At 36.2% G+C, this 26,612-nt stretch overlaps 1 protein-coding gene across 1 annotated transcript in view; it reads left to right on the top strand.

The window, feature by feature from the left end:
- Nucleotides 1-10,977: 10,977 nt before the first annotated feature.
- FAAH2 (fatty acid amide hydrolase 2) overlaps nucleotides 10,978-26,612 on the top strand; it is a 140,305-nt gene continuing 124,670 nt past the window's right edge. Inside the window, exons 1-2 of the mRNA XM_036270700.1 lie at nucleotides 10,978-11,279; nucleotides 20,369-20,451. Coding sequence (XP_036126593.1) covers nucleotides 11,088-11,279; nucleotides 20,369-20,451 — 275 coding nt within the window. The 5' untranslated portion in view covers nucleotides 10,978-11,087. The remainder of the gene's footprint in view (nucleotides 11,280-20,368; nucleotides 20,452-26,612) is intronic.

The following is a 26,612-nucleotide window of genomic DNA, read 5'->3' as shown; positions in this document are numbered from 1 at the left end:
AAGATGTAATCAAGACTCTCCCAGCAAACAAAAGCCCAGGCCCAGATGGCTTCACGAGGGAGATTTACCAAACATTCAAAGAACTCACACCCATACTCCTCAAACTATTTCAAAAAATTCAAGAAGAAGGAAGACTTCCAAACTCGTTTTACGAGGCCAGCATAATTCTAATTCCAAAACCAGAAAAAGACATTTGAAAGAAAGAAAAGTACAGGCCAATATCCCTGATGAACATTGACGCCAAAATCCTGAACAAAATACTAGCAAATGGGATCCAGCAACACATCAAAAAAATTATTCACCATGACCCAGTGGAATTCATCCCAGGGATGCAAAGCTGGTACAATAATTGCAAATCAATAATGCGATACACTACATAAATGAAATGAAGAATAAAAAGCACATGATTATATCAATGGATGCCGAAAAAAGCCTTAGACAAAATACAGCATCTATTTCTGATAAAAATGCTCAACAATCTGGGAAGAGAGGATTCCTATTTTCACATAGTAAAGGCTATATATGAAAGACCTACAGCCAACATCTTACTCAATGGGTAGAAACTAAAAGCATTTCCCTTAAGAACAGGTGCAAGACAGGGATGCCCACGTTTGGCACTCTTATCAAACATAGTACTGGAAGTTTTAGCCACAGCAATCAGACAGGAAGAATAAATAAAAGGGATCCAAATTGGGAAGGAGGAAATGAAACTGTCATTATTTGCAGATGACATGATACTATACGTAGAAAACCCCAAAGACTCCATCAAAAATTTATTAGACTTAAGAAATCAATTTGGCAAAGTAGCAGGAAACAAAATTAATGTCAAGAAATCAATGGCATTCTTATACACCAATGATGAACTCACAGAAAGGTAAACTAAAAAAACAATCCCATTTATCATTGCAGCAAAAAAAAATTAAGATACCTAAGAATAAACTTAACGAAAGAAATAAAGGACCTATTCACAGAAAACTACAGGTCACTGAAAAAAGAAGAGGAAGATATAAAAATTGGAAGCACATTTCTTGTTCATGGATTGGAAGAATTAACAGCATTAAAATGTCCACATTACCCAAAGCAATTTATAGATTCAATGCAATCCCCATCAAAATACCAACAAAATCCTTTGCAGAACTAGAGCAAATACTTCAAAAGTTCATATAAAACCAAAAAAGTCCTTGAATAACCACAGCAATCTTGAAAAAGAAGAACAAAGTGGGAGGGATCACATTACCAGAGTTCAGGTTATACTACAAAGCCACTGTAATGAAAACAGCCTGGTACTGGCACAAGAACAGTTATATAGACCAGTGGAACAGAACAGAGAACCCAGAAATAGACCCAAGGGAATATGCTCAATTAATTTTTGACAAAGGTGGCAAGAGCATATGGCGGAGTAAAGACAGCCTCTTTAATAAATGGTATTGGGAAAATTGGACAGCTACATGCAAAAAAATGAAACTAGACCATCAACTCACACCATACACAAGAATAAACTCAAAATGGATAAAAGACTTAAATGTGACTCATGAATCCATAAAAATCCTAGAGGAAACTGTAGGCAACAAAATTTCAGACATCATATGCAGAATTTTTACTGATACATCACCTCAGGCAAGAGAAACAAAGGAAAAAATGAACACATGGGACTACATCAAACTCAAAAGCTTCTGCACAGCGAAAGATACAATCATCAAAACGGAAAGACTACCCACTGTATGGGAGAGCATAATTGCCAATGATATATCAGATAAGGGGTTAATTTCCAATACGTATGGAGTGCTCATACAACTCAACAAAAGGAAGACAAAGAAACCAATTACAAAATGGGCAGAGGTACTAAATAGACACCTCTCAAACAGGACATACAGATGGTTAAGAGACATATAAAGAAATGCTCAACATCACGAATCATCAGAGAGATGCAAATTAAAACAACAATGAGGTGTCACCTCACACCTGTCAGAATGTCTGCGGTCAACAAATCATCAAACAAGTGTTGGTGAGGATGTGAAGAAAAGGGGACTCTAGTACACTGCGGGTGGGAATACAGACTGGTACAGCCACTATGGAAAACAATATGGTGTTACCTCAAAAAAAACAAAATTAAAAATTGAACTTCTATTTGACCCAGTGATCCCACTTCTAGGAATATACCCTAAGAAGCCTGAAACACCAATCAGAGAGAATATATGTACCTCCATGTTTGTAGCAGCACTATTTACAATAGCTAAGGTCTGGAAACAGCCCAAATGCCCATCAGTAGATGGATTGGTAAAAAAAGCTGTGTTATATATTCACAATGGAATACTATGCAGCTGTAAGAAAGAAAGATCTCTTATGCTTGAGACGACGTAGAGGGACCTGGAGAGTATCATCCTTAGTGAAACAAGTCAAACAGAGAAAGACAAGTATCATATAATCTCACTTATTTGTGGAATATAATGCACATAACAGTCTGAGGAATGGGGTAGTCCCAGCGACGTGGAAGTGGGGTACAGACAGACAATTCCCAGAAGAGTGGGTGGTGGGAGAGAGATAAACCACAGAACTTATATGCATGTGTGCATGCACAGTGGACATGGACAACAAAGCTGCGGACAGTGACCGTAGGGAGCATGAGGGGAATCAGTGGGAGAAAAAGGAGAAACATCTGTAACAAAAATAAATTAATTAATTAAATTTAAAAAAATTCACAATCTCCCACAGCTCATCCAAATAAAATAGATAATTTAAATAACCTTATAATTTAAGAGTTAATTGAATTCATAATTTAAAAATTGCCCACCAAAAAATATCCACTTGGTTTCAATGGAGAATTATAACAAATTTTTAAAAAAGAATTAACATCATTTGCATGCAATCTCTTTAAGAAAATAGGAGGGAAGACTTCCTAATGAATTTTATAAAGTTATTATTACTTATACCAAATCCAAATAAAGGCGGACTTATAAAGAAAACTACAGACCAATCACCTCTTGTGGATATAGATACAAAAGTCCTTAATAAAATATCTGCACATTGAATTTAGCAATATAAAAATAATCATATACCATGAGTTTGTATGGTTTATTCTGGTGATACAGGGCTAGTTAAATATTGGAAATTAACAAATCCATTGTGTTGATAGCCTAAGAATAAAATTCATATAATTATATCAATCAATGTAGTTAAAAAAAATTTGACACCCATTCATGATAAAAATGTTTAGAAAAATAGAATAGGGAGGAACTTCTACTTGACATAGGCCATCTGAGAAACCTTCAGGTAACATTATACACAATGGTGAAAGTTTGATTGCTTTTCCCTTAAGATCAGGAAGAAGATAAAAATTTCTGTTCTCACCACTCATATTCAATATAGTACCAAAAGTTCTAACCAATGAATAAGGCAAGGTTAAGAACAATTCACACAGATCAGAAAGGAAGTTACAGTTGATATGATTGTTTATATAGAAAATCTATATAGAATCTATAAAAAAAAACAGTAATAAGTGATTTCATCAAGGTTGCTTATATTTGTATATGCTAGCAATGTACACATAGCCACCAAAAGTAAATATACAATACCATTTACAATCACTCAAAAGATAAAATACTTCATTGTAAATATAAAGAAATGTACAAGACTTGTTTCCAAAAAGTACACAATGCTGGTGAAAAAACTTAAGGATGATCTAAATAAATAGAGAGACAAACCACATTCACTGATTGGAAGAGTCAACATAAAGGTGTGGATTCTCTCCAAATGAATATAGAGATTTAACAAAATGGTTATCAAAATTCCAGCAAGAATTTGTGTGGATATAGATTATATTATTATAAAATTTACATGGAAAGACAAATAAATAAGAATAGCTTAAAAGTTTTTGAAAAGGAAAAGTAAAACATGAGGACTGTCTATCCAATTTCAAGATATTATGTAGCTCTTCTTATCAAGACTGTGTGGTATTAGCGGAAAGACAGAAAAATAGAATAATGGAACTGAATAGAATACTCAGAAATGGACACACTCAACTATGCCTAATTGAATTTTAAAATAAGATGTAAAAACAATTCAAAGGAAGAAAGATAGACTTTTCAACAAATGGTGCTAGAGCAGTTGTATCTAGAGGCCAAAAAATAAACCTATACCTGAATCCAACTCTTACAAATTAACTCAAACTGGATCATAAACTTAAATATAAAATTATAAAAATTTTAAAAATAAAAGAAAATCTTAAAGCTCTAAAGTTTGGTAAATAATTCTTAGAATTGACAACAAAGGTATGCTTCTTAAAGGGAAAAATTGATAAATTGGATCAAACCAATATTAGAAACTTTTTTTTCTGTGAAAGAATTGGTAAAGAGGATGAAAAGACAAGCTATAGATATCACATGTCTGACAGAGGACTAGTGTCTGGATTATATATAGAAATCTTAAAACACAACAGTTAAGAGAATCCAATTAGAAAATAGACAAAATAAATGAGAATTTTCACTAAAAGAATATGCATATGGCATGTAAGCACATGAAACATCATTAGCCATTAGGGAAAAGCAAATTTAAAACACAATGAGATATCACTACACACAGATCAGAATGACTAAAGTAAAAAAGAAAAATAGTGGCAATAACAATTGCTGGTGGGGTTGTTAAGAAACTGGATCACTTACACATCGCTGATGGGAATATCAAGTTGTACAGACACTGAAAAACAGTTTGTAAATTTCATTAAAAGTTTGAAAAAAGGCATCTATGACATGATCTAGCAATTGTACTCATGGGCATTTATCACAGAGAAATTAAGATATGTTCACACAAAAACCTTTACATAAATGTTTATAGCAACTTTATTCATAGTAGATTCAAATTGTATACAACCCAGATATCCTTCAATAGGAAAATGGTTAAACAAACTGTGGCACATCCATACCATGGACTGTTACTCAATAATATAAAGGAAAAAATTATTGATATACTCAATAACCTCTACAGTGAATTATGCTAAATGAAAATAGTCAATCTCAATTAGTTATAACACTGTATGAGTTATTTTTATATAATATATATGAAATAACAAAATTATAAAAATGGATAACAGATTAATGATTGCCATGGGTTAAGAGGGGGATAGGGAAACATGAAAGTGGGTGCTGCTATAAAAGGACAACATGAGAAATCCTTGTGGTGGTAGAAATGTTCTGTATCAATGCCAAGATCCTCATTATGACATCTTACTATAATTTGGAAGATGTTATCATTGGGCAAAACTGGGCAAAAGGTTTTTGGAATTTCTCTATATTATTTCTTAAAATTGCATGTGAATCTAAAATTATCCCAAAATAAGGAGGACTCTTCCACATCTTAAATCTATAACTGGGCTGGCAAAGCCAGAGCTGGCACATGACCTCTTTCCTTAGCCTGCATGGGCCTGGTCTGAGTTTCTATACTGGTTGCAGGTACCCACAGGCTCTGAGTCTGTGCCACAATTAAAAAAAAAATGTGTTTTTCCAAGACAACAGTCATTGAACGGGGCACAGGGCCAGGCATCATACGGATCTTGGCAGTGATGCAGGGCAGAGAGCTGGCTGCATGAGCAAGTCCAAAAAGGAGGGGTGGAGCAAAGCTGCCAGGCTTCATAGGAGGTAGACTAAGGAAGGCCTGATCGAGCTGTTGCCGGAAAGAAACATGTCAGTGTTAATTGAGATAAACTGTGAGACAGATTTTGTTTCAAGAAATCTAAAATTTCAACAGTTGGTCCGGTAGGTAGACCTTGAAACCATGTTGCATTGTCAGACTTTAAAGTATCAACCCTCCAAGGCTTCTTGAATTCCTCCAAGCTCTCTGAACTTCCTGTTGGGCCTGAGAGAGAAGGCTCTCTCAAGGATCAGCTGGCCTTAGCAATTGGCAGGGGTATGACTTGAATCTCAGGGAAAATTTTGCCAGTGAGGAAGAAAGAAAGAAAAGGCACCTGAGTGAGCCAAGCCCCATGACTAGGCCTGAGGGAGAGGAGAGAGGGAGGAGGACTGAAAAGAGCCTTAACTTCAGGTGGATGATGACCTTCCCAAAGTTCAGTAAGAAGACATCAGATGGGTTAAAACTGTTCGAGCTCATTTCCACCGGCAGATGAGAAGTAAACATTGTTCAGAAGGAATTTTTAGGTATCAAGTAGATCAGCCCTGGGGCCAGGACAGACAGTGGGCAGGACGTATTTAGGTGGCCCTGATGTTTCTCTTACCCTTCATGTGTAATAGCCATTTCATGTCATAGGTGTTGGTCTTCATGTGCTTCATCCCAAAGACCACACTTCCCTTCTCGTAGCTAAGGGAACATTCATTCAGTTATTTATTGAGTACCTGCTATGTACTAGGTAAGAGGTAAATAGTGGTGAATTATACAGATGCAATCTCTGCCCATGTGGGTGATGACAGTAAATAGCAAGGTAAATCTAGATTGTGGCAATTTTGACACAGAAGTAGACACAGTTACGAACTTTTTGACAGAGTGGTCAGGGTAGTCTTCTTGGAAGGAGTGACATTCCAGCTGAGATATTAAGAGAAGTACAAACCAACAACCAGATACCTAGAGGAGAGAATAACAGTAATAAAGACCCCTTAGCATGGAAGAGCTTGTTTTGTTCTAGGAATTGTGTGAATATCAGTGTGTGATGGAGAGAGGAGCACAAGCTGTGCAGCAGCAGAAGAATTAATGATATCATGGCCTTAAGACCAATCCACTCCAGGAATCAGTTCTCTCACCTCTGGCACTCACCTCAAAATAGCCTCCATCGCAGGTATTCTGCACTGTGAATGGCATGCAGAGAGCCACCCTAGAGCAAAAAGGTTTTGTCTTTGGGTTCTCTGGTGACTCCGTTTGTTTCCTCAAGTGAGTGGAGACTGCTGATCTGCAAGAAGGTGGCCTTAGATCAGCCTCAGGATTCTCGAGCTCATTGGAATTTCTCTTTTTATTTTCAATCTTGACTGCAAAGTTTTTAGTTTTGTTTTGTTTTTCTTTTTTATTAGTTAATTTTTGTTACAGATGTTTGTCCTTTTCCCCCCACTGATTCCCCCCTCCCCGTCCCTCCCTGCCTTGTTCCCAGTTTGTTGTCCATGTCCATTGTTCGTGCATACATGCATATAAGTTCTGTGGTTTATCTCTCCCCCACCACCCCCTCTTCTGGGGATTGTCTGTCTATACCCCACTTCCACATCACTGGGACTACCCCATTCCTCAGACTGTTATGTTCATTATATTCCACAAATAAGTGAGATCATATGATACTTGTCTTTCTCTGTTTGGCTTGTTTCACTTAGGATGATACTTTCCAGGTCCCTCCATGTAGTCTCAAAGGATAAGAGATCTTTCTTTCTTACAGCTGCGTAGTATTCCACTGTGTATATGTACCACTGCTTTTTTATCCATTCGTCTACTGATGGACACTTGGGCTGTTTCCAGATCTTAGTTATTGTAAATAGTGCTGCTACAAACATGGGGGTACATATATTCTTTCTGATTGGTGTTTCAGGCTTCTTAGGGTATATTCCTAGAAGTGAGATCACTGGGTCAAATGGCAGTGCAATTTTTAATTTTTTGAGGTAACACCATATTGTTTTCCATAGTGGCTGCACCAGTCTGCATTCCCACCAGCAGTGTACTAGAGTCCCCTTTTCTCCACACCTCGCCAACACATGTTGTTTGATGATTTGTTGATGGCAGCCATTCTGACAGGTGTGAGGTGATACCTCATTGTTGTTTTAATTTGCATCTCTCTAATGATTAGTGATGATGAGCATTTCTTCATATGTCTCTTAGTCTTTTGTATGTCCTGTTTGGAGAGGTGTCTATTTAGTTCCTCTGCCCATTTTGTAATTGGTTTCTTTGTCTTCCTTTTGTGGAGTTATATGAGCATTGAGTGCAAAGTTTTGAGTTAATGAAACTACTCAATTCATGAAACAGTATCATCATTGGGCTTTATGAGACTTCTCTCTTGTTTTAAATATTTATGTATTCTCTTTTATCTGCATACCCTACTCTCAGTCCTCTCCCCACCATAGGCAACCATTTTAAACAATTTAACATCTATCTTTTTATTTTCATTCTGGTAAAGTGTGATCTGTTGTTTTGTGTGCCTGTATTTTTTTTTTACACTGAAGTTGACATTCTGTTACATACAAAATTATCTTAAAATCAAGTTAATTAAAAAATATAAATATTATTTAAATAAATTAAACTGTATTAAATGTATATAAAAAACAAAAGTTCTTGGTAGAGGGTGCCTGTGAATTCAAAATCCTATCATTTCTTATTTATTTACCTATTTTGTTATTATTTATCAAGCCACACAACCTTTTTTTACCCTAACCTGATGTTTGTTGTTCCTGAAATGGACGTTTGTTTTTATATTAGTATTTGTGAAAGGGTATCTGGGATGTTTTTGTTTTCATAGCTATGAATGTGCGCATGTGCATCCATGTGTAAAGGTTCATATTTTTATTATAAGTATGCGGTTGAAATGAGTATATATGTTTATATACATCTATGGTTGTGTTTATGTGGGTGGTAGTGGGTTGGTATTTTGTTTTTGTGTGAGAGGCACTCTGTTAGGAATTCTCAAACAAAATTATGACAGATCCATTTACTCATTCAATTATTAAATCAACACTTTTTGAGTGCCTACCCTGTCCCAGTCTCTGGTGAGAGGGAGATGACTAAGATAGGATCCTATAGGGCATTTCCACTCTTTTGGGAAGAAAGGTATTTATTTATAGCACAGTGTACTGAGTGCTGTGATAAAGCAACATATGGGGTGTTGTGGAAATGCAAAGTAAGAGTATCTAATCAGACTAGGGATGGTAGTGGACAGAAAAAGTTTCCTGAAAGGTATGGTGTCTTAGTCGAGTCTTAAAGTTTAAATAGTTGTATATGCTTCAGGGATGCAGGAAGGATGAGGCTGAAAGTAGATACCAGCTAATGGACTGTTATATAGCATATGTAGTTTAGGCCAGGATCTTCATGGTGAAGGGCCAGTGTGAGCAATACCAGGAATGCACAGGATAATACACTGGAGTGTGTGAAAATACCAGGACTTTTTAAAAAATCTTTACTTTATTTGTGTTCTATAATGCACATTTTATATTTGTCCATAGGATACATTCTTAATCAAGTGATTTGTACAAGGACGTGTGTATGAGGTACGTTTAGGATTTGGATTATAGGATTTGAATCCGGATGTGTTGCACCATAGACTCAGGTAATGGTCATTTACAATCTAGATAAAGTATCAAAAGTCAAGCAAAGGAAAGACTTTCCCTTTGACAAAGACTCTCCTTGGTAAAGAAGATTCAGTCAGCTACAGATTTTGTTCAAAATGGGAATGGAGCCTAGATTCTGACAATCTACTCTGTCATCTGCATTTAATAGATCTGCAGATGTGCCTATCATAACTAACCTGTATTCCAATGGGGTTTCCAACCAGGCTAGAATTGCTGTGATGTACCTTTCAGTATCCAACTTTTTTATTCAAAACAGTTCCTGGAGTGACCTTTACCTTTCACCTACTAAAGGCCTTAAATTCCAAGTTCAAGGCCTATCTTCAGCATTTATTCTTTCATAAATTTCTATCTTCAACCTACAAACTTGCACTGACTGCATGACAAGACTTGTGTTGGGCTCTGACAATTCAATGAATTAGAGTGACCCTGTTTACATCTGGATGAGGAGTAGACAGAAAAACCTTACATGGAAATAAAGGGTTATAAGTGCTGTGATATTGTTAATCTGTGGAGTGTGGTGTTACAAAAGAGTGGCATAAAATATAGTATGGTGTTCTGGGAAGACTTCTTAGAGGATGTGGAACTTGTACTGAGCCAGATGGAGAGGGTGTGGGGAAAGCATATGCAAAAATATGGAGGGTAGAAAAACCTGTTAGATAATTTAGTTTGGCAGGAGCATAGCACATGAGGAGCAGAATGGGCTAGGGATGAAGTACAGAAGTTTTCAGACAAGGATCATTAGATATTTGGATACCAGACAAAGTAGATGGGATCTGAACCTGAAAAATAGTGGGTGATCATTGCAGAGTCATTGGCAGGGGAGTAACATGGTCAGATTTGTATATTAGGAAGAACACTCTAAATGAAGGCAGGGTAATCAGATGGTTAGATGGTTATTTGTACAAGTTCACAGAAACATCAGTGAGATATGAGCTAGGGCTGAGTCTGGAGGGAAAATTATTAACCGGACTTGGTGATTCTTCATGAGGATGAGGAAAAAAGGAAGGATCTAAGATGATTCCCAGATTTTTGGCATGGCTGATTGGGTGGATGAAAATGCCACTTATGAACCCGCAAGAGCAGCAGGTTTGGGAAGATGAGGAGTTTTGGACATGTTAAATATTAAGGATCTGTGAAACATTCACGTGGAGATATCAAACAGGCATTGAATTCAAGTATCTGAAGTTTGGAGAGAGATGTGGGCTAGATATTTTTATTTATTTATCAGTACTACCTGTTTGTGAGTTTACAAGGATTAAAGAATATGGGTATAGATAATATGTGTATGCTTGTTATTTAGTTGTTGAACATACTGAATATTTACATGCAAAGGTATACTTACACTTTTTTCACAGGTAAAACTGAAATAAATTATAACAACTACCATTTATATTATTTGCCATGGCCATAAATTGTGCTGTTTAATTATCTAGTGTTTACCACAACTCTTTGATGTAAGAGTAATTATTCCTAGTTTTCATTTGAATTGAGTACTGGAAACATAGTATAAATTGGCCAAGGTTAGCTACTGGCAGAACTAGGAACTCCAAAGCCAGCGTTCTTTCTTTTATCTCATTTTCTGGGTTGGGCTACAACCAGCACTTAACAATGGATTGCGTTACACACAGGAAATTGCTGGGAATACTTAACTCCGCCCCATCTCTGACCCAGAACCCAGCAGGTGATGACAAACAAGTTCCTGTGGAATTGTGGGTAGATATCGGACTCGAAAATGAAAGGATTCCTAAACACCTCTTTACTTAGTCTTCTCATTTTGCCCAGGGTGTACGCAACCCTCAAGCACTAGGACCGTGCGGAATCCAGGCCGCAATGGCACCTCTGTTCACAGCCAGAATCCAGTTGCTGCTTCTGCAGGCGATGGGCTTTCTCATTGGCCTAATAGGCCAAGCAGCTCGAGCCTTTGGCGGCCCCAAGTTTGGCTCAATGACCACACCGCCTGTGACTGAACCATTACTACTGCTTTCGGGGGTGCAGCTGGCCAAGCTGATCCGACAGAGGAAGGTGAGAATGCAACGCGGGCTGACTTAAAAGAGGATGAAGAAACAGGTCTTTTACGGGAACTAAATTCCAGGACGTTTGTGGTGGTGGTTGTTGTGGTAACGAGTTTGGGTTTGGTGAAGATCAATTTCCTTTCCACCCTCTATTAAGGCGACGGAGGAGAGGCTTTCCCTGGAGATAAAAGGAGACTTCTGGGAGTTGTAGTATGTTTATACCCAGAGCATTTGTTATAGGCATCAGTTGGACTATTTTGGCACTTCTCACATTTCTTCTTGTCCATTTGTCCTCTTTGTGCATAGTAATTGTGCGGGGATAATTCAGATGCGGTTTACAAACTGATTCTGAGGTAAATTCATTACCTCATGAGCTCCCTGCTCCCGCCTCCTCCCTCGCCCTATCTGCTGCTTCTCCTTCATGAGATTAAAAAAAAAAAAATCCTCAACCGAGGATAAAATTTTAGAGGGAAACATCGATGTGAGAGAGAAACATTCATTGGCTGCCTCCCATATGGGCCCATGGGGTGGGGAGATGGAACTGACAACCTAGATCTGTGCCCCGACAGGGAATCAAACGCGCAACCTTTTGGTGTATGGGTGACGCTCCAACTAAGTCACTCAGCTGTGGGGCTGAAGGGGTTTTTGTATTAAAAAAAAAAAAAAAGGTGTACCTGCTGTAGGTATACCTGTCCTAGGATAATAATAATAATAACTGTGGCTACCATATATTTAGTACATAGTACATGGCAGATGACCGGCAGAGTACTTAAACATATTCTATCTCACTGATGGAGTTCTCTAGGTAATATTCTTATTTTACACACGAGTAACCCGAGGTAGAACGATTTGAACAAATATACAAATACTGGTGGAAATTCTTAATCAAAACATTTAAGCAGCTCAATTTTTCTCTCTCGAGTTGTGCAAGCAGGTCCATATATTTCTGTATCATATGAATAGTTAGTTCCCTAGAGACTTGGGTTATAGTCTAGTATTCTTTCTATATTCCCCTCTTGTCTTTATCCCTCTGTTGTCTCATTTTTTTTCCTCATTGCTTTATTGCTATAATCTAGAATGCCTTTTTTCACTCCTGATAACCTTTCAATGATATTACCTGCCTTTTTCTTGTATCCTCTCCCAGCCTTTTATCCCCCATGCATGCTTTACTAACAGTTGGGGAGTGAGGTGTAGTGGAAAGACAATAGGTTTTAGATTTTGGTCTGTCTCTTCATAGCTCTAGGACCCTTGGCAAGTGTTGCCATGACAATTGCAAATAATGCATGTCAAGCAACTGGCACAGAAGTAGGTGGTGTAGCATAGTGATTGGAAGGACCGCCTGGGTTGAGAAATCCTAACTCTCCTACTATTTAGCTACGTAATCTTGGAAACATCCCATAACCTTTTTGTGCCTCTGATATCCTGCAAGAGAAATAGACTTGATAACGGAATCTACCTTGAAAAATTGTTGTGAGGGTTAAGTTCATATATGTAAAACTCTTAAAAACACCACCTGGTATAATAGTCCTATATATCTTACTATTATTACCATCATCATGTTTTTAGAAATGATAACCATTATTAATATGTTATGCTTACCTATGAGAAGAGATTATCTACATACACTTTATATAAAGTGTTCTGAAGGTAAGAAGTGGAGAGGCATAGTCTTATTTGTCCTAGTTCTCCCTCAGTCCCTCCAAGCTTCTACCTCCTTCAATGTAGATTAACAACTTTTGCTCTTTCTTTCTTTGCTATTTCCTTCCTCTAGAGCAATGGTTCTCAACTGGGTGCAGTTTTGTACTCCAGGGGACATGTAACTATGTCTGTTGACATTTTTGGTTGTCACAACTGGGTGAAGGTACTTTTGCATTCAGAGGGTAGAGGCCATAGATGCTACTAAACATACTACAATGCACAGGATAGGTCACGACATAACAAAGAATTAACTGTCCCAAAATGTCAATAGTACCAAGAATGAGAAACACTGCCCTGAACCATTTAATGTTTGAGAAAGTTGGCTTCCTTTCAGTCCTATTGCTATGGACTAGGAGGAAACCATTAAAAAAAATAATGATAATTTGACATATTTATTTTTATGTGAGACTGGGTCATTTCATTTGCATTTTTGATCAAGTCTAGGGTTCCAGATGGAATAATAATAGCTATCATTTATAGAGTGCCTACTGTGTCCTAGGAGCTTTATATATTTTATCTCCAATTATCATATTAAACAGCAAGAAATTACTCTAAAGATGGAAGTGTAAATATGAGGGAATTGACACTATCATCTATTTAAAGATTATTAACTCCAACCGACTATATACTAACTCAGATGTACCCACATGCATTCAGATGTAATCTTTTGGTGCTGGAGCACATGAAGGAGTATATTCTATACACTGTGTGAAGGAAAGCTCTAAAGTTTGGTATCTTCAGTTTGCCTCGAGACCTTCCTCAGAAAATTCAAGTATCTTCCTGTTTTTGTTTTTATACTTACCCTGACTTTGATATCAGGATGGCCGTTGCCTTCTTCAGTCTTTATACTAACACTTTAGCAGGCTTGAAAAGGCCATTAAGTCACTAGTCTATTTTTTTTATGTCTCTGAGGGCCAAAGGTTTGCCTTTTATTTTTCTCCTAAGGATCAGGACTTGGATACATGACTTAACCTCTTTGAGCATCATATTTCTTACTTGTAAAATGATCATAAAAGAGTACTTACTTCATAAAGTTTTCTGGATACTTTAATGGAATAATGCCTATGAATCACTTAACACATGCTCAATAAAAAGTTAACTAGTATTATAGGCTTTAATCATATCTTTCAGTAGGAAATAGGGAAATACAATAATGGATTCTAGCCTTTATTGGGGGAATTTTTTGTTTTGTTTTGTTTTCTTGTCCCTGACACTTTATTTTGGTTTTATCAAACCCATTCTCATGATCTACATTTACACTGCTAAGGTAAATATTTTGCTTAGATGTTTAAAAATTTTATCCTCATAACAACCTTTTGAGATAGCCTAATTATCACCATCTTACAGATGAGGAAAGCAAAGTTTAGAGCTCTCAAGTAACTTGTTCAATGTCATACAGCTAGGAAGTGATAGAGCCAGGTCAATTTGATTCCACTTTTTTTTTTCTTTACTTCATGAAAGAGTTACACTTCCTGATAATCAGCTTTCTGAACCATCAGTTTCCTATGAGTCAATGTCAATTCTATATGTGCTTCGCCTTTGGACTCCTAAATTGTCTGTTTCATTATTCCGAATTCAGACTACCACTATTTCAACGTCCTCAACCTCAGTTGGCCTACAAGCTTGGACCTCACAAAAGGACAGCAACTATCATTGTCACCACCATCCATAAATGAGCCATTGTCTCTGTATACTAGAAGTTTGACGTTATTGGTGATCCCAAAGGTGATAAGATTTTAAAGACATAAGTCCAACTCAGAAGTCACCTAATGACATGTAAATGAGGATAGCCTCATATGTTATTTTTAAGAGCAAATGCTTATAAAAGCAAATCAGGGTCCTTATTAAATTTGGTATAGTATATACACACTGGGGAAAATTATATAACAAATAAAAAAGAATAAAGTGACTATTTACAAGATATGAAATGAGTTCCAGAATATATTGTTGAATTTTAAAAAATAAGACAAAGTATGCAAAGTGTGGAACAATTTATATAATATGCTGTCATTTGTATGAAAAAAAATCATTTCTCTCTTTCTCTCTCTCTCTTAAAATGCACAAAAACTGATAGAGTAGTTGACTCTGGGGAGAACTATGGGGGAATGTTAGGAGGCAGGGGTGGGAAGGGACTTCATTGTATACTCATTTTCACCTTTAGATTTTTGAAACGTGCTTATGTTATCTATTTACATTAATATAATTAATACTTAATAGAGAAATTAGAATTTTTTTCACTTTTCACATAAGTTATTATGCTAAGTAGAGTAAGTCAGACAGACAAGGACAAGAACCTTATAATTTCACCCAGATGTGGGACATAAAACAAAAGGTAAAAAACAAACAAAACAAAAACTCATAGACACAGACAACAGAAGAGTGGTTACCAGAAGGGAAGGGAAATGGGAGGAAGATGAAAAGGGAAAATGGGGTCAAATATGTGGATGACAGAGGGAGACTACACTTTGGATAGTGAGGACACGATGCAGTATACAGATGATATGTTATAGAATTATACACTTGAAACTTATAATGTTATTAACCAATGTCACCCTAATAAATTTAATTTTAAAAGAATATTGTGAAGCCATTAACAAGGGTGAAGTAGGTCTAAAGGAATTGATATGAAAATAGTTCTAAATTATGTTAAATGGCAAAAAATGCAGAATAGTGAATACAATATGATTCCTCTGTATAACAGAGGTTGAGAGAGGAGAGGGAGAGAGAAGGGCTTTCAATTTTCATTTGTACCTTTCTGTAGTGATTGAATTTTCTAGCCATCTACATATTCTTCACTTTTTTTTATACCAACAGGGTTCATTTAACCTCAGTTAGCCTCAGTGGCCTCATATGTAAAATGGCAATAATATTACAGGTGATAGGATTTCATGACATTAATATATAAAATTTATGGCACATAATAATTGTTCAGCAAATGGCAATTATTGTATTACCTTCTACATCTAATGTTTGTCGTTGTTTGGCTGGGTCATATTCTCCATGCTACAAGTTCAACTGTAGTTGTAGTTTTTGAAGAAAATCTGTGGAGTGGTATACTTTGGTGGAGTGGCCAGGCTTAAAGCCCTTAACTCTGTAGCTGTACACTAGACCAGAGCAGCAACTTTCAACCATTTTTATCACATGGCACACATAAACTAATTACTAAAATTCTGACCCCCAAAAATGTAGGTATAATTTTGATTCATACACACTGAACAACTATTGTTGTGTTGGTTATTTTCCTTTTTTTTTTTTTTTTTTATCTGACAATCTACAGGAAAAGAGGTCTGTGCCCCTGACTAAATAGTTAGCATGTTTTAAAAATCCTTGCGGCACACCGGTTAAAAATCGGTTGACTAGAAGATTGATTTATGAAGACTGAAATCACTATTTATTTAGAAAATATTTACTAAGAAACTACTAGGTATACAATTCTAAAGCACAGGTAGGAATGTAACCAAAAATCCGGATTTTGCTACCTGCTGCAAAAAAAGGCAAGCTCATGAGACAGGTGATGGTAAAAGGAAATAAATCAATTTGAGAGCCAGCATCTTGAGAAGATGGGGGGCTTTTCCCAGTGCTCAAAAACCCATCTTAAGATCTCAGTGCCTGCAGAGGTTTTTATAGGGAAGAAGAGGGAAAGTAGAACGAAGAGACCAGGGGGAGGGGTGTGGGCATTCCATCTTTCCCTGGAGTAAAGAGAAGGGGAGCTTCCCAAGGTTTTCTCTCCCCCTTTCGGCATTATCTCTCTTCAAACAAGAATTTGTAGTTTCACTGTGGACACCTGTGGACTTTTTGAGGCTGGCGCCAGGCAGGCATTCGCTTCTCCCCTCAAAAAGCCTTCCTTTAAACTGTAAAAGAAGGCTAGATGAGAAAGAATAACAGTTTTATTTACATACTCTTAAGATACCAGAAGGTCTGCTACAGCCTTAAAACAGACAGAATGCAAAGCCTGTTTATCGCTTAATTTAATTTGTGGTTATAGGAATTAACCCAATAGAAAAGATACCTGTAACATTTTCTTATTTTTTCAATCTCCCCTGTATCTATAGTTATATCTTCGTCATCATGCTTAATATTAACTCATTTTGCTCTCTGTCTTTGTTCTCTTTCTCACTTATGCTTGTCTGGATCTTTCTGTTTATAGGTTTTTAAAATTTGGTTTTTACTCATCCTTTTAAATTGGATTCATTGTTACTTTTGCCATTTTTTTCTGTCATTAAATTTTATCTTTATTTCCTCATACTTTTTATTTTTTAAAATATGTTTTTATTGATTTTTTTTTAAGAGAGAGGAAGGGAGAGATAGAAACATCTATCTCCTGCTACATGCATGCCCCCTACTGGAGATCAAGCCTGAAACCCTGGCATGTGCCCTGATCAGGAATCAATCCACTGAGCCATACCGGCTGGGCTATTTCCTCATACTTTTTAAAATTTTTTAAATTTTCATTTCATTTTTTAACATTCATTTTTAAATTTACTTTATTTTCCTATTATTTTAAGTTGGATAGTTTATATTGTTTTTTAAAATTATTTTATTTTTATGAAGAAAACGTTTAGAACAGTTTTCCCTGTATTCTATAGGTTTTGATAAGAAATGTTCCTCTTTTTGTGAATTTCTGGATAATTTTCAATTTTGTTTACCTCTTAGACCCATTGGTTATATAGAAGAGTGTTTTTGGAAATAGCTAAGCCTTCTTAAAGTTATCTTTTTCTTACTTTGGTTTTCTAGAATTACTGGTTTATGATGATTGACCTTGTTAATATAAAAAACATTCAGACCTATAGAGAATTTTTGTGAGTTTCTTTGACAATTGCAGGGAAGCAAAATCTCAGCAGATTGAGATAATGCTCCAGAGAATGACACTTTGCACCTTATTTTATACATTACAATCAAAAGAGGAGAGGTAAGTGGGTTACAAGAAATCCATCGGTGATAGATCAGGGAGGCAGGAGAAGGCAAAGCAGGGAAAGCTCTGGGATTGGATAAAAAATAAAATGATAGACACATATATCTTTTACATAGGTAGGTACAGGATAGTTAACAGTTAACAATGAGAGGATTTTTGCATTGTTTGTACCCTGAAGAGGTCTGGAGAAAGGGAAGTTATCCTGACATTCCAAAGGAATGGTATCTTAGATGTAAAAGACAATAGACAGACTTAATTAAGATAAAGATTGATGTTTGTCAAGGAAGATTCTAGCCTAGGACATCACTACCTGCCATACACTGCTTTCAGTTAAAAAGTGTTTAAATTTTAGACCATTTTGTGGTTACTTTAGATCTCTGAGTTTGCAGGGCTGCCACACAGGCCTTCCCTGAGCTTGTCAGGTTAACATGTGGCAGCCGCTTTTCATCCATATAGCCTAATTGATATGAACTGTTAATACGTTTTGTGATTTAAGGTTTTCTTTGTGATTAAGTAATACACTATCGTTTTCTGTTTATGATTCATGAACAAAAAAAGTACTTCTTCTTGATGGAATAAAAGTTCTCTGTATGTCCTTAAACCTATTGGCTGTATAAATGCCTGGATATAACCTTATTTTTGACTACTTAATTTGTCAATTTCTGAAAGAGCTATATTATCGTTTCTATAATTGTATTTCTGGTCAGGTTCTCTTTATATTCTTAGGAGTTTATGTTCTATATATTTGCCTGCTTTAATACAAAAAAGTATGACATATCATTTTAATAAATTGTAAAATGTCATGTTTCAGTCTTGAAATTTGCTTTATCTGATATTAATTGTATTGCATGTGCTTTCTTGTTGTTTACATTTACATAATATATCTTTGCCCATTCTTTTATTTTTAACCTTTCATTGTTTCTTTGTACCAGGTGAATGTCTTGTAAACAATGTATAGCTGAGCTGAGCTTTTGTCCTTTAAACCAAACTTGATGTCTTTGCCCTCTGATAGAGGAATTCAATCTTCATTTATTATGATGTAATTTGTTTATTTCCTTCTATTTATGAGAAGGCAAACCCTTATCTCGCAGTACAGAGAAACCACCCCCCCACTCTTGTAATCCCTTTATATCAGCCAACCACCTAAACTACAGTGGAACTAGAAAGCCCCCAAATACCTAGAAGCTTATCATGTATAAAAGACAGTGGGAACCTGGGCTCTGAGCTCAGCCTTTGGAGGTGACTGCTGGGCCAGCACAAGTGCGCATTAAACAGTCCTTTTCTAATCCTCCTAGTGCATGCAGTCTGTCTTTCCCACCAATGTAATTTCTGCCGCAACAAATACAATGTTTACAATTTATTATACTTACTTTCTCTTTTCCCTTTTCTTACTTTTTTCTGACTTGACCTAGTTTCTTTTCATTTTCTTTTTTTTCTTCTTTATTTGGGAGTTCTACTTTACTTTTTAATTTCTTAATGCTTATTGTCCCATGTATAAGACTTATCATTAAAATTATAATTATATATAATAAATAAATGCTAATCCTTAAATATCCGCCAAGTGTTTTACTTGTCTTTTTTTTTTTTTCTCACCCAAGGACATTTTTGCATTTATCTTCAGATAGAGAGGGAGGGAGAGAGGGAAGAAGAGAGAGAGAGAAACACCGATGTGAAAGAGACACATCGAGTGGCTGCCACCCACACGACTCCAACCAGGGCCGGGGACAAACTGCAACTGAGGTACGTGCCCTTAGTGGGAACCAAACCCTGGCCTCTCTAGTCCGTGGGCCAATGTTCTTACTGCTGAGCCAAACCAGCCAGAGCTGTTTTACTTGTCTTAACCCTTTTCACATTTCTAAACTAAGACCCTTGGCCTAGGGTTGCCACATTGAGCAAAAAGGAATACAGGACACCCAGTTTATTTTTAATTTTAGATAAGCAATGAAAGCTCTTTAGTAAAATTATTCCCATGCAATATTTGGGACCTATTTATTCTAAAAATTATTCACTATTCATATAAAATTAAAATTTAACTTGGTGACTTTATTTTACCCGGAAACTGTGCCTTAATGTGCTTTGTCTCCACTCCTCAACTCCTGGATTTTGCAAATATGATGTATAATGTTAAGTTTCAGGCTATTACTATAAAATAGTATCTATTACTGTACTAGTTATTTACTAGAAAAGATTTACTAGTTCAGTGTATATACATAATATCTCTGAACTCCAATTTCTATTTACTTAAAGGGGAGTTTATGTCTTTTATCCCTACTCATTGTTCAGAGCCCTTTAATACTAGTATGTTTGACTTTTTAGCTTCAAAGTAGACATCTTTTACCTCCTCACAGTGGACTACTCTGGATAATTGATTGAGGATGTCCTAAATAAAAAATGATTAATGCACTTAAGAGGCTTTTGTTAAGTACTTGTTGAATGGATAAATAATTCTTCAAATAAACACCTATTAAATAAATTATTGTATTTTGCAGGTGAAATGCATAGATGTTGTTCAGGCTTATATCAACAGAATTGTGGAGGTGAATCCACTGATCAATGGGATTGTTAAGTACAGGTGAGCATTTTTACTATGTCGTGGTTTTGTTCTATTTCTGCAGCCATGCCTTCTTGGGATATTTACTGAACTTCTCTTCTTCTGTGGCCTTCTGGTTTCTTACTGGGACCTGCCTTGACTTATAATTTAGCACTTCCTGTCCTTTGTTGAGCTTTTATGTTTCTGGGTCTGCCTCCTTCCACCTTCCATTGACTTTAAGATCTTTGAAGGTAAGGAATACATTTCATTGGTTTTTACATATTCAACATCCTGAACAAGACCTGAAATTTGGTAGGCATCATTGAACATTTATTGAAATAATGGGTTCTTGGTAGTGATTCTAAGAAGAGAAACCTCCATTACTATCGCACTTTCCTATGTGGATTTAGTATAGTAGATGGTATTTTAAAAATATATTACATATGTGACTTTTATGACTCAGTTGCCAAGTAAACCCTTCCAGGGTAAACCCTACCTGTAAGGTCTTAAAGGGATGAAACTTGGATTTGTTTTTCTGTGGCATCCTACAGAATACAGTTCTTACTACACCATGATAGAGTGGTGTTTTCTAGATCTCAGTCATTCATATAGCACCTTTAAGATTCTTGTCTGGTTTATACAACAACTCTGTTGTTAATTAATATACTTATTAAAATTGAATCACTTATTTTAACTTAAGTCACTTATTTTTAAATTAAAGTTTATATTGCTACAAAAGTTGAAAAAATGACATAGACAAAAATGAAAACTAACCAGTATTATAAAATTATAAACATGTAAAATACTTTAATTGAAATACAAACACTATATAAAATGGATTGTGCTTTATAGTTTCGTTATATATTTTTAATTTAATCACTTCAAAAGCTTTCCCATAAAATACTACATTTCCTGTGTAATAGATGTGAAAAGTGAGACCCAAGAATTTAAGTTACTTGCTTAGTGTCATACAGGTAGTATGTGACAGAGTCAAACCTGTTCTTCCAGCCAGTCACACAAGCAAAACACCTGGGTGTAACCCTGGGCTTCCCCTCTCTCTTCCTTTCCAAAGACTATCTCCCAACTTCAATTAGTCAACAAGTTTTAATAGCTCTTCTTCCTTATTTTCCATAATGCCTGAATTTCTATTCCTTCATATCCTACTAACTAGCCTACTAATCTGCTCCATTTCCCCAGACTCACTGTGCTTTCTCTTATCTTCGTAACTTTGCATATATTGTCCCTTTTGTCTGGAATACCATCTCTCTCCTTATCTCTTCTATATTTGGCTGAATTACTTTTCATAAACTCAGCTCAGGTCTCAATTTCACTTTATTTATTTATTTTCTTTATTAATTACTTAATTTATTTTTGTTACAGATGTTTCTCCCCCCCCTCCACTGATTCTCCCCTCCCTGCCCTGTCCCCAGCTTTGTTGTCCATGTCCACTGTTCATGCATACATGTATATGAGTTCTGTGGTTTATCTCTCCCCCACAACCCCCTTTTTTGGGGATTGTCAGTCTGTACCCCACTTCCACGTCTCTGGGACTACCCCATTGCTCAGACTGTTATGTTCATTGTATTCCACAGATAAGTGAGATCATATGGTACTTGTCATTCTTTGTTTGGCTTGTTTTGCTTAGGGTACTCTCCTGGGCCCTCCATGTTATCTCAGTGGATAAGAGATCTTTCTTTCTTACAGACGCATAGTACTCCATTGTGTATATGTACCACTGCTTTTTTATTCATTCATCTACTGATGGACATTTGGGCTGTTTCGAGATCTTAGCTATTGTAAATAGTGCTGCTACAAACATGGGGGTACATATATTCTTTCTCATTGGTGTTTCAGTCTTCTTAGGGTATATTTTTAGAAGTGCGATCACTGGGTCAAATGGCAGTTCAATTTGTAATTTTTTGAGGTAACACCATATTGTTTTCCATAGTGGCTGCACAAGTCTGCATTCCCACCAGCAGTGTACTAGAGTCCCCTTTTCTCCACACCCTCGCCAACACTTGTTTGATGATTTGTTGATGGCGGCCATTCTGACAGGTGTGAGGTGATACCTCATTTTTATTTTAATTTGCATCTCTCTGATGATTAGTGATGTTGAGCATTTCTTCATATGCCTCTTAGCTATTTGTATGTCCTGTTTGGAGAGGTGTCTATTTAGTTCCTCTGCCCATTTTTTAATTGGGTTCTTTGTTTTCCTGTTGTTGAGTTGTATGAGTACTCTATATATGTTGGAAATTAACCCCTTATCTAATGTATCATTGGCAATTATGCTCTCCCATACAGTGGGTTGCCTTTCCATTTTGATGAATGTATCTTATGCTATGCAGAAGCTTTTGAGTTTGATATAGTCCCATGTGTTTATTTTCTCCTTTGATTTTGAAGCCTTAGGTGATGTATTAGTGAAAATTCTGCTGCGTATGATGAAATTTTGTTGCCTACATTTTCTTCTAGGATTTGTATGGATCCATGAATCACATTTAAGTCTTTTATCCATTTTGAGTTTATTCTTGTGTATGGTCTAAGTTGAGGGTCTAGTTTCATTTTTTTGCATGTAGCTGTCCAATTTTCCCAACACCATTTATTAAAGAGGCTGTGTTTGCTGCACTGTATGCTCTTGCCACCTTTTTCAAATATTAATTGAGCATATTGCCTGGGGTCCATTTCTTGGTTCTCTGTTCTGTTCCACTGGTCTATATGACTGTTCTTATACCAGTATCAGGCTATTTTGAGTACAGTGGCTTTGTAGTATAACCTGAAATCTGGTATTGTGATCCCCCCAACTTTGTTCTTTTTCAAGATTGTTGTGACTATTCAAGATCTTTTTTGGTTCCATATGAACTTTTGAAGTATTTGTTCCAGTTCTGTGAAGTATGTCATTGGTATTTTGATGGGGATTGCATTGAATCTATAGATTGCTTTGGGTAATATGAACATTTTAATGATGTTAATTCTTCCAATCCATGCAAAAGATATGTGCTTCCTCTTTTTTTATATCTTCCTTTATTTCTTTTTTCAATGACTTGTAGTTTTCTGCGAATAAGTCCTTTATCTTCGGTTAAGTTTATTTCTAGGTATCTTAATTTTTTTGCTGCGGTGGTAAATGGGATTGTTTTCTTAGATTCTCTTTCTGTGAGTTCATCAGTTTTGTATAAGAATGCCGTCAATTTATTCATGTTAATTTTGTATCCTGCTACTTTGCCAAATTCATTTATTAAGTCTAGTAAATTTTTGATGGAGTCTTTGAGGTTTTCTACATAGTGTATCATGTCATCTGTGAATAATGATAGTTTCACTTCTTCCTTTCCAATTTGGATCCCTTTTATTTTTTCTTCCTGTCCAATTGCTGTGGCTAAGACTTCCAGTTACTATGTTAAATAAGAGTGGCAAAAGTGGGCATCCCTGTCTTGTTTCTGTTCTTAAGGGAAATGCTTTTAATTTTTGCCCATTGAGTATAATGTTGGCTGTAGTTCTTTCATATATAGCCTTTATTATGTCAAGATATGATTCCTCTCTTACAGATTGCTGAGCGTTTTTATCTCAAATGGGTGCTGGATTTTGTCAAATGCTTTTTCAGCATCTATTGATATGATCATATGAGTTTTATCTTTAATTTGTTTATGTGGTGTGTCACATTTATTGATTTGCAAATATTGTACCAGCCTTGCATCCCTGGGATGAATCCCACTTGGTCATGGTGAATAACTTTTTTGATGTATTGCTGGATCCGATTTGCTAGTATTTTGTTCAAGATTTTGGCATCTATGTTCATCAGGGATATTGGCTTGTAGTTTCCTTTCTTTGTAGTCTCTTTTTCTGGTTTTGGAATTAGAATTATGATGGGCTCATAAAATGAGTTTAGAAGTCTTCCTTCTTCTTGAATTTTTTTTAAAATAGCTTGAGGGGAGTGTGTGTTAGTTCTTCTATGAGTGTTCAGTAAAATTCCCCCATGAAGCCATCTGGGCCTGGGCTTTTGTTTGCTGGGAGAGGCTTTATTACATCTTCAATTTCTTTTCTTGCTGTTGATCTGTTTAAATTTTCTCTCTTCCCGGTTCAGTTTTGGGACACTATGTGTTTCTAGAAATTTTTTTATTTGGCTTAGATTGTCGAATTTGTTGCCGTATAATTGTTCATAATATTTGTTAACGATCCTTAGTATTTCTGTGGTGTCAGTTATTATTTCTCCTCTTTCATTTCTGATTTTGTGTATTTTGATTCTCTTTGTTTCTTGGTGAGTCTAGCTAAGGGTCCATCAATCTTGTTTATCTTTTCAAAGAACCAGCTCTTTGTTTTATTGATTCTTTGAATTGTTTTTTTGGACTCCATGTCATTTATTTATGCTCTGATCTTTACAATTTTTTTTTCTTCTACTTGCTCTGGGGTTTTCTTTTTGTTTATTTTCTAGTTCTTTAAGTTGTGAGGTTAGATAGTCTAGTAGAGATTTTTCTTGCTTCTTGAGGTAGGCCTGTAGTGCTATGAACTTCCCTCTCAGAACTGCTTTCACTGCATCCCATAGATTTTGTGCTGTTTTGTGTTCATTTTCATTGGTTTCCAGGAAGTTTTTTATTTCTTTCTTGATCTCCATGGTAGCCCATTCATTGTTAAATAGCATGCTATTTCGCCTTTATATTTCCAAATGTCTTTGCATGTTCTTGTTGCAATTGATTTCTAGTTGCATATCATTGTGGTCTGAGAAGATGCTTGATATGATTTCAATATTCTTGAACTTATAGAGACTTAGCTTGTGCTCTAACATGTGGTCTATCTTTGAGAATGTCCCATGTACACTTGAGAAGAATGTGAATTCTGTGGTGTAGTGGTGTAATTCTCTGTAGATATCTATTAAATCCATTTGGTCTAGTGCTTCATTTAGAGTCTGTGTTTCCTTGTTAATTTTTTGTCTAGAAGATCTATCCAGTGATGTCAGCAAGGTATTGAAGTCCCCTGCTATGATTGTATTGCTGTCAATTTCTCCTTTGAAGTCCTCCAAAATATTTTTAATATATGTTGGTGCTCCTAAATTGGGTGCATATATGTTTACCAAGGTTATATCTTTCTGTTGGATAGATCCTTTCAATATTATGTAGTCAATTTCACTTTATTTAATCAGCTCAGCTTTTTTGCAGGGTCTACCTCTGAACTCCCAGAGCACATTATGCTTTTTTCAGTTTTGTTTCATGCAGGGTTCATAACCATACTATTTTGAAAAATATACTATACAGAATTGTTTAAATAGTATTTTAAGGAATGAATAACAGAACAAAGGGAAAGGGAGCACTGGAGCCACACATAGATAATGAAAGCAGAAAACAGCTACCACTCCTAGATCTGATGGGACGAAGGAGAAAATGGGTTTATCAGAATTAAGAAGGCCAAAAAAGATTTCTGATGGGGTGTAGTGAGATTAATTTTACAATGTTGAAAATAATGGGAAACTGGAACCAACTATGTTTGCCTAGGTTGTTGGGACAGTATTATAAGGAACAACAAACAAAGTGGGAGAAGCAAATTCCTTCACCTATTTCATTGCATTTCAGTCTATAACACCCTGTATTTGAAGGCTCTATGAGGGTACCAGTTGGCAAAAAAATCCTGAGTTTTCTGAGTTCCATCATAAAGTGAGGGTATTGAATGTTTGTTTTGGAGTTGTGTTGCCATTGTGATCTTAATTATCTCACCCACCAGACATTTGTTCAGTGCCTACTATGTGCCTGACAATGTGGTAGATGTTTGAAGATACAATGGTGAATAAAACACAGTTGTTGGCCTCTTTTTACCTCCCACTAATGGTTGAAACATACAAATAGCTATTGTTTATAGCACAGTCAAGTTAAGGCTCTGTAAGAAGCAAATACTGTGGGAGCATAGAAGAGATGTACCTATCCAGGCCTGGAGAGGTGTCAGGGAAGGCTTTCTGGAGGAAGTTATGTAAAAAAAAAAACTCTGAAAAATGAATATGAGTAAACCAGATGATGATGGCAGTCTGTATAGCTTCTGCTATACAGGTAAGAAAGCTGTATAGCTTTTTACCTGAGCACAAGGGTAGAATCCTCCTTGAATTTTGCTCTCCTGCACTCTGCTCTAGTAAGATCACTGGGAAGAGGCAGGATATATAATATATAAAAGGCCTCTCAGATCTCACTTACCTGACACTGTCCAGCCTATGTCTCATTGTGGTGTCACAGCCT

The sequence above is a fragment of the Molossus molossus genome, unplaced genomic scaffold (assembly GCF_014108415.1).
Source record: "Molossus molossus isolate mMolMol1 unplaced genomic scaffold, mMolMol1.p scaffold_m16_p_2, whole genome shotgun sequence".
Taxonomy (NCBI): domain Eukaryota; kingdom Metazoa; phylum Chordata; class Mammalia; order Chiroptera; family Molossidae; genus Molossus; species Molossus molossus.
This window is presented reverse-complemented; position numbering and strand designations above follow the sequence as displayed.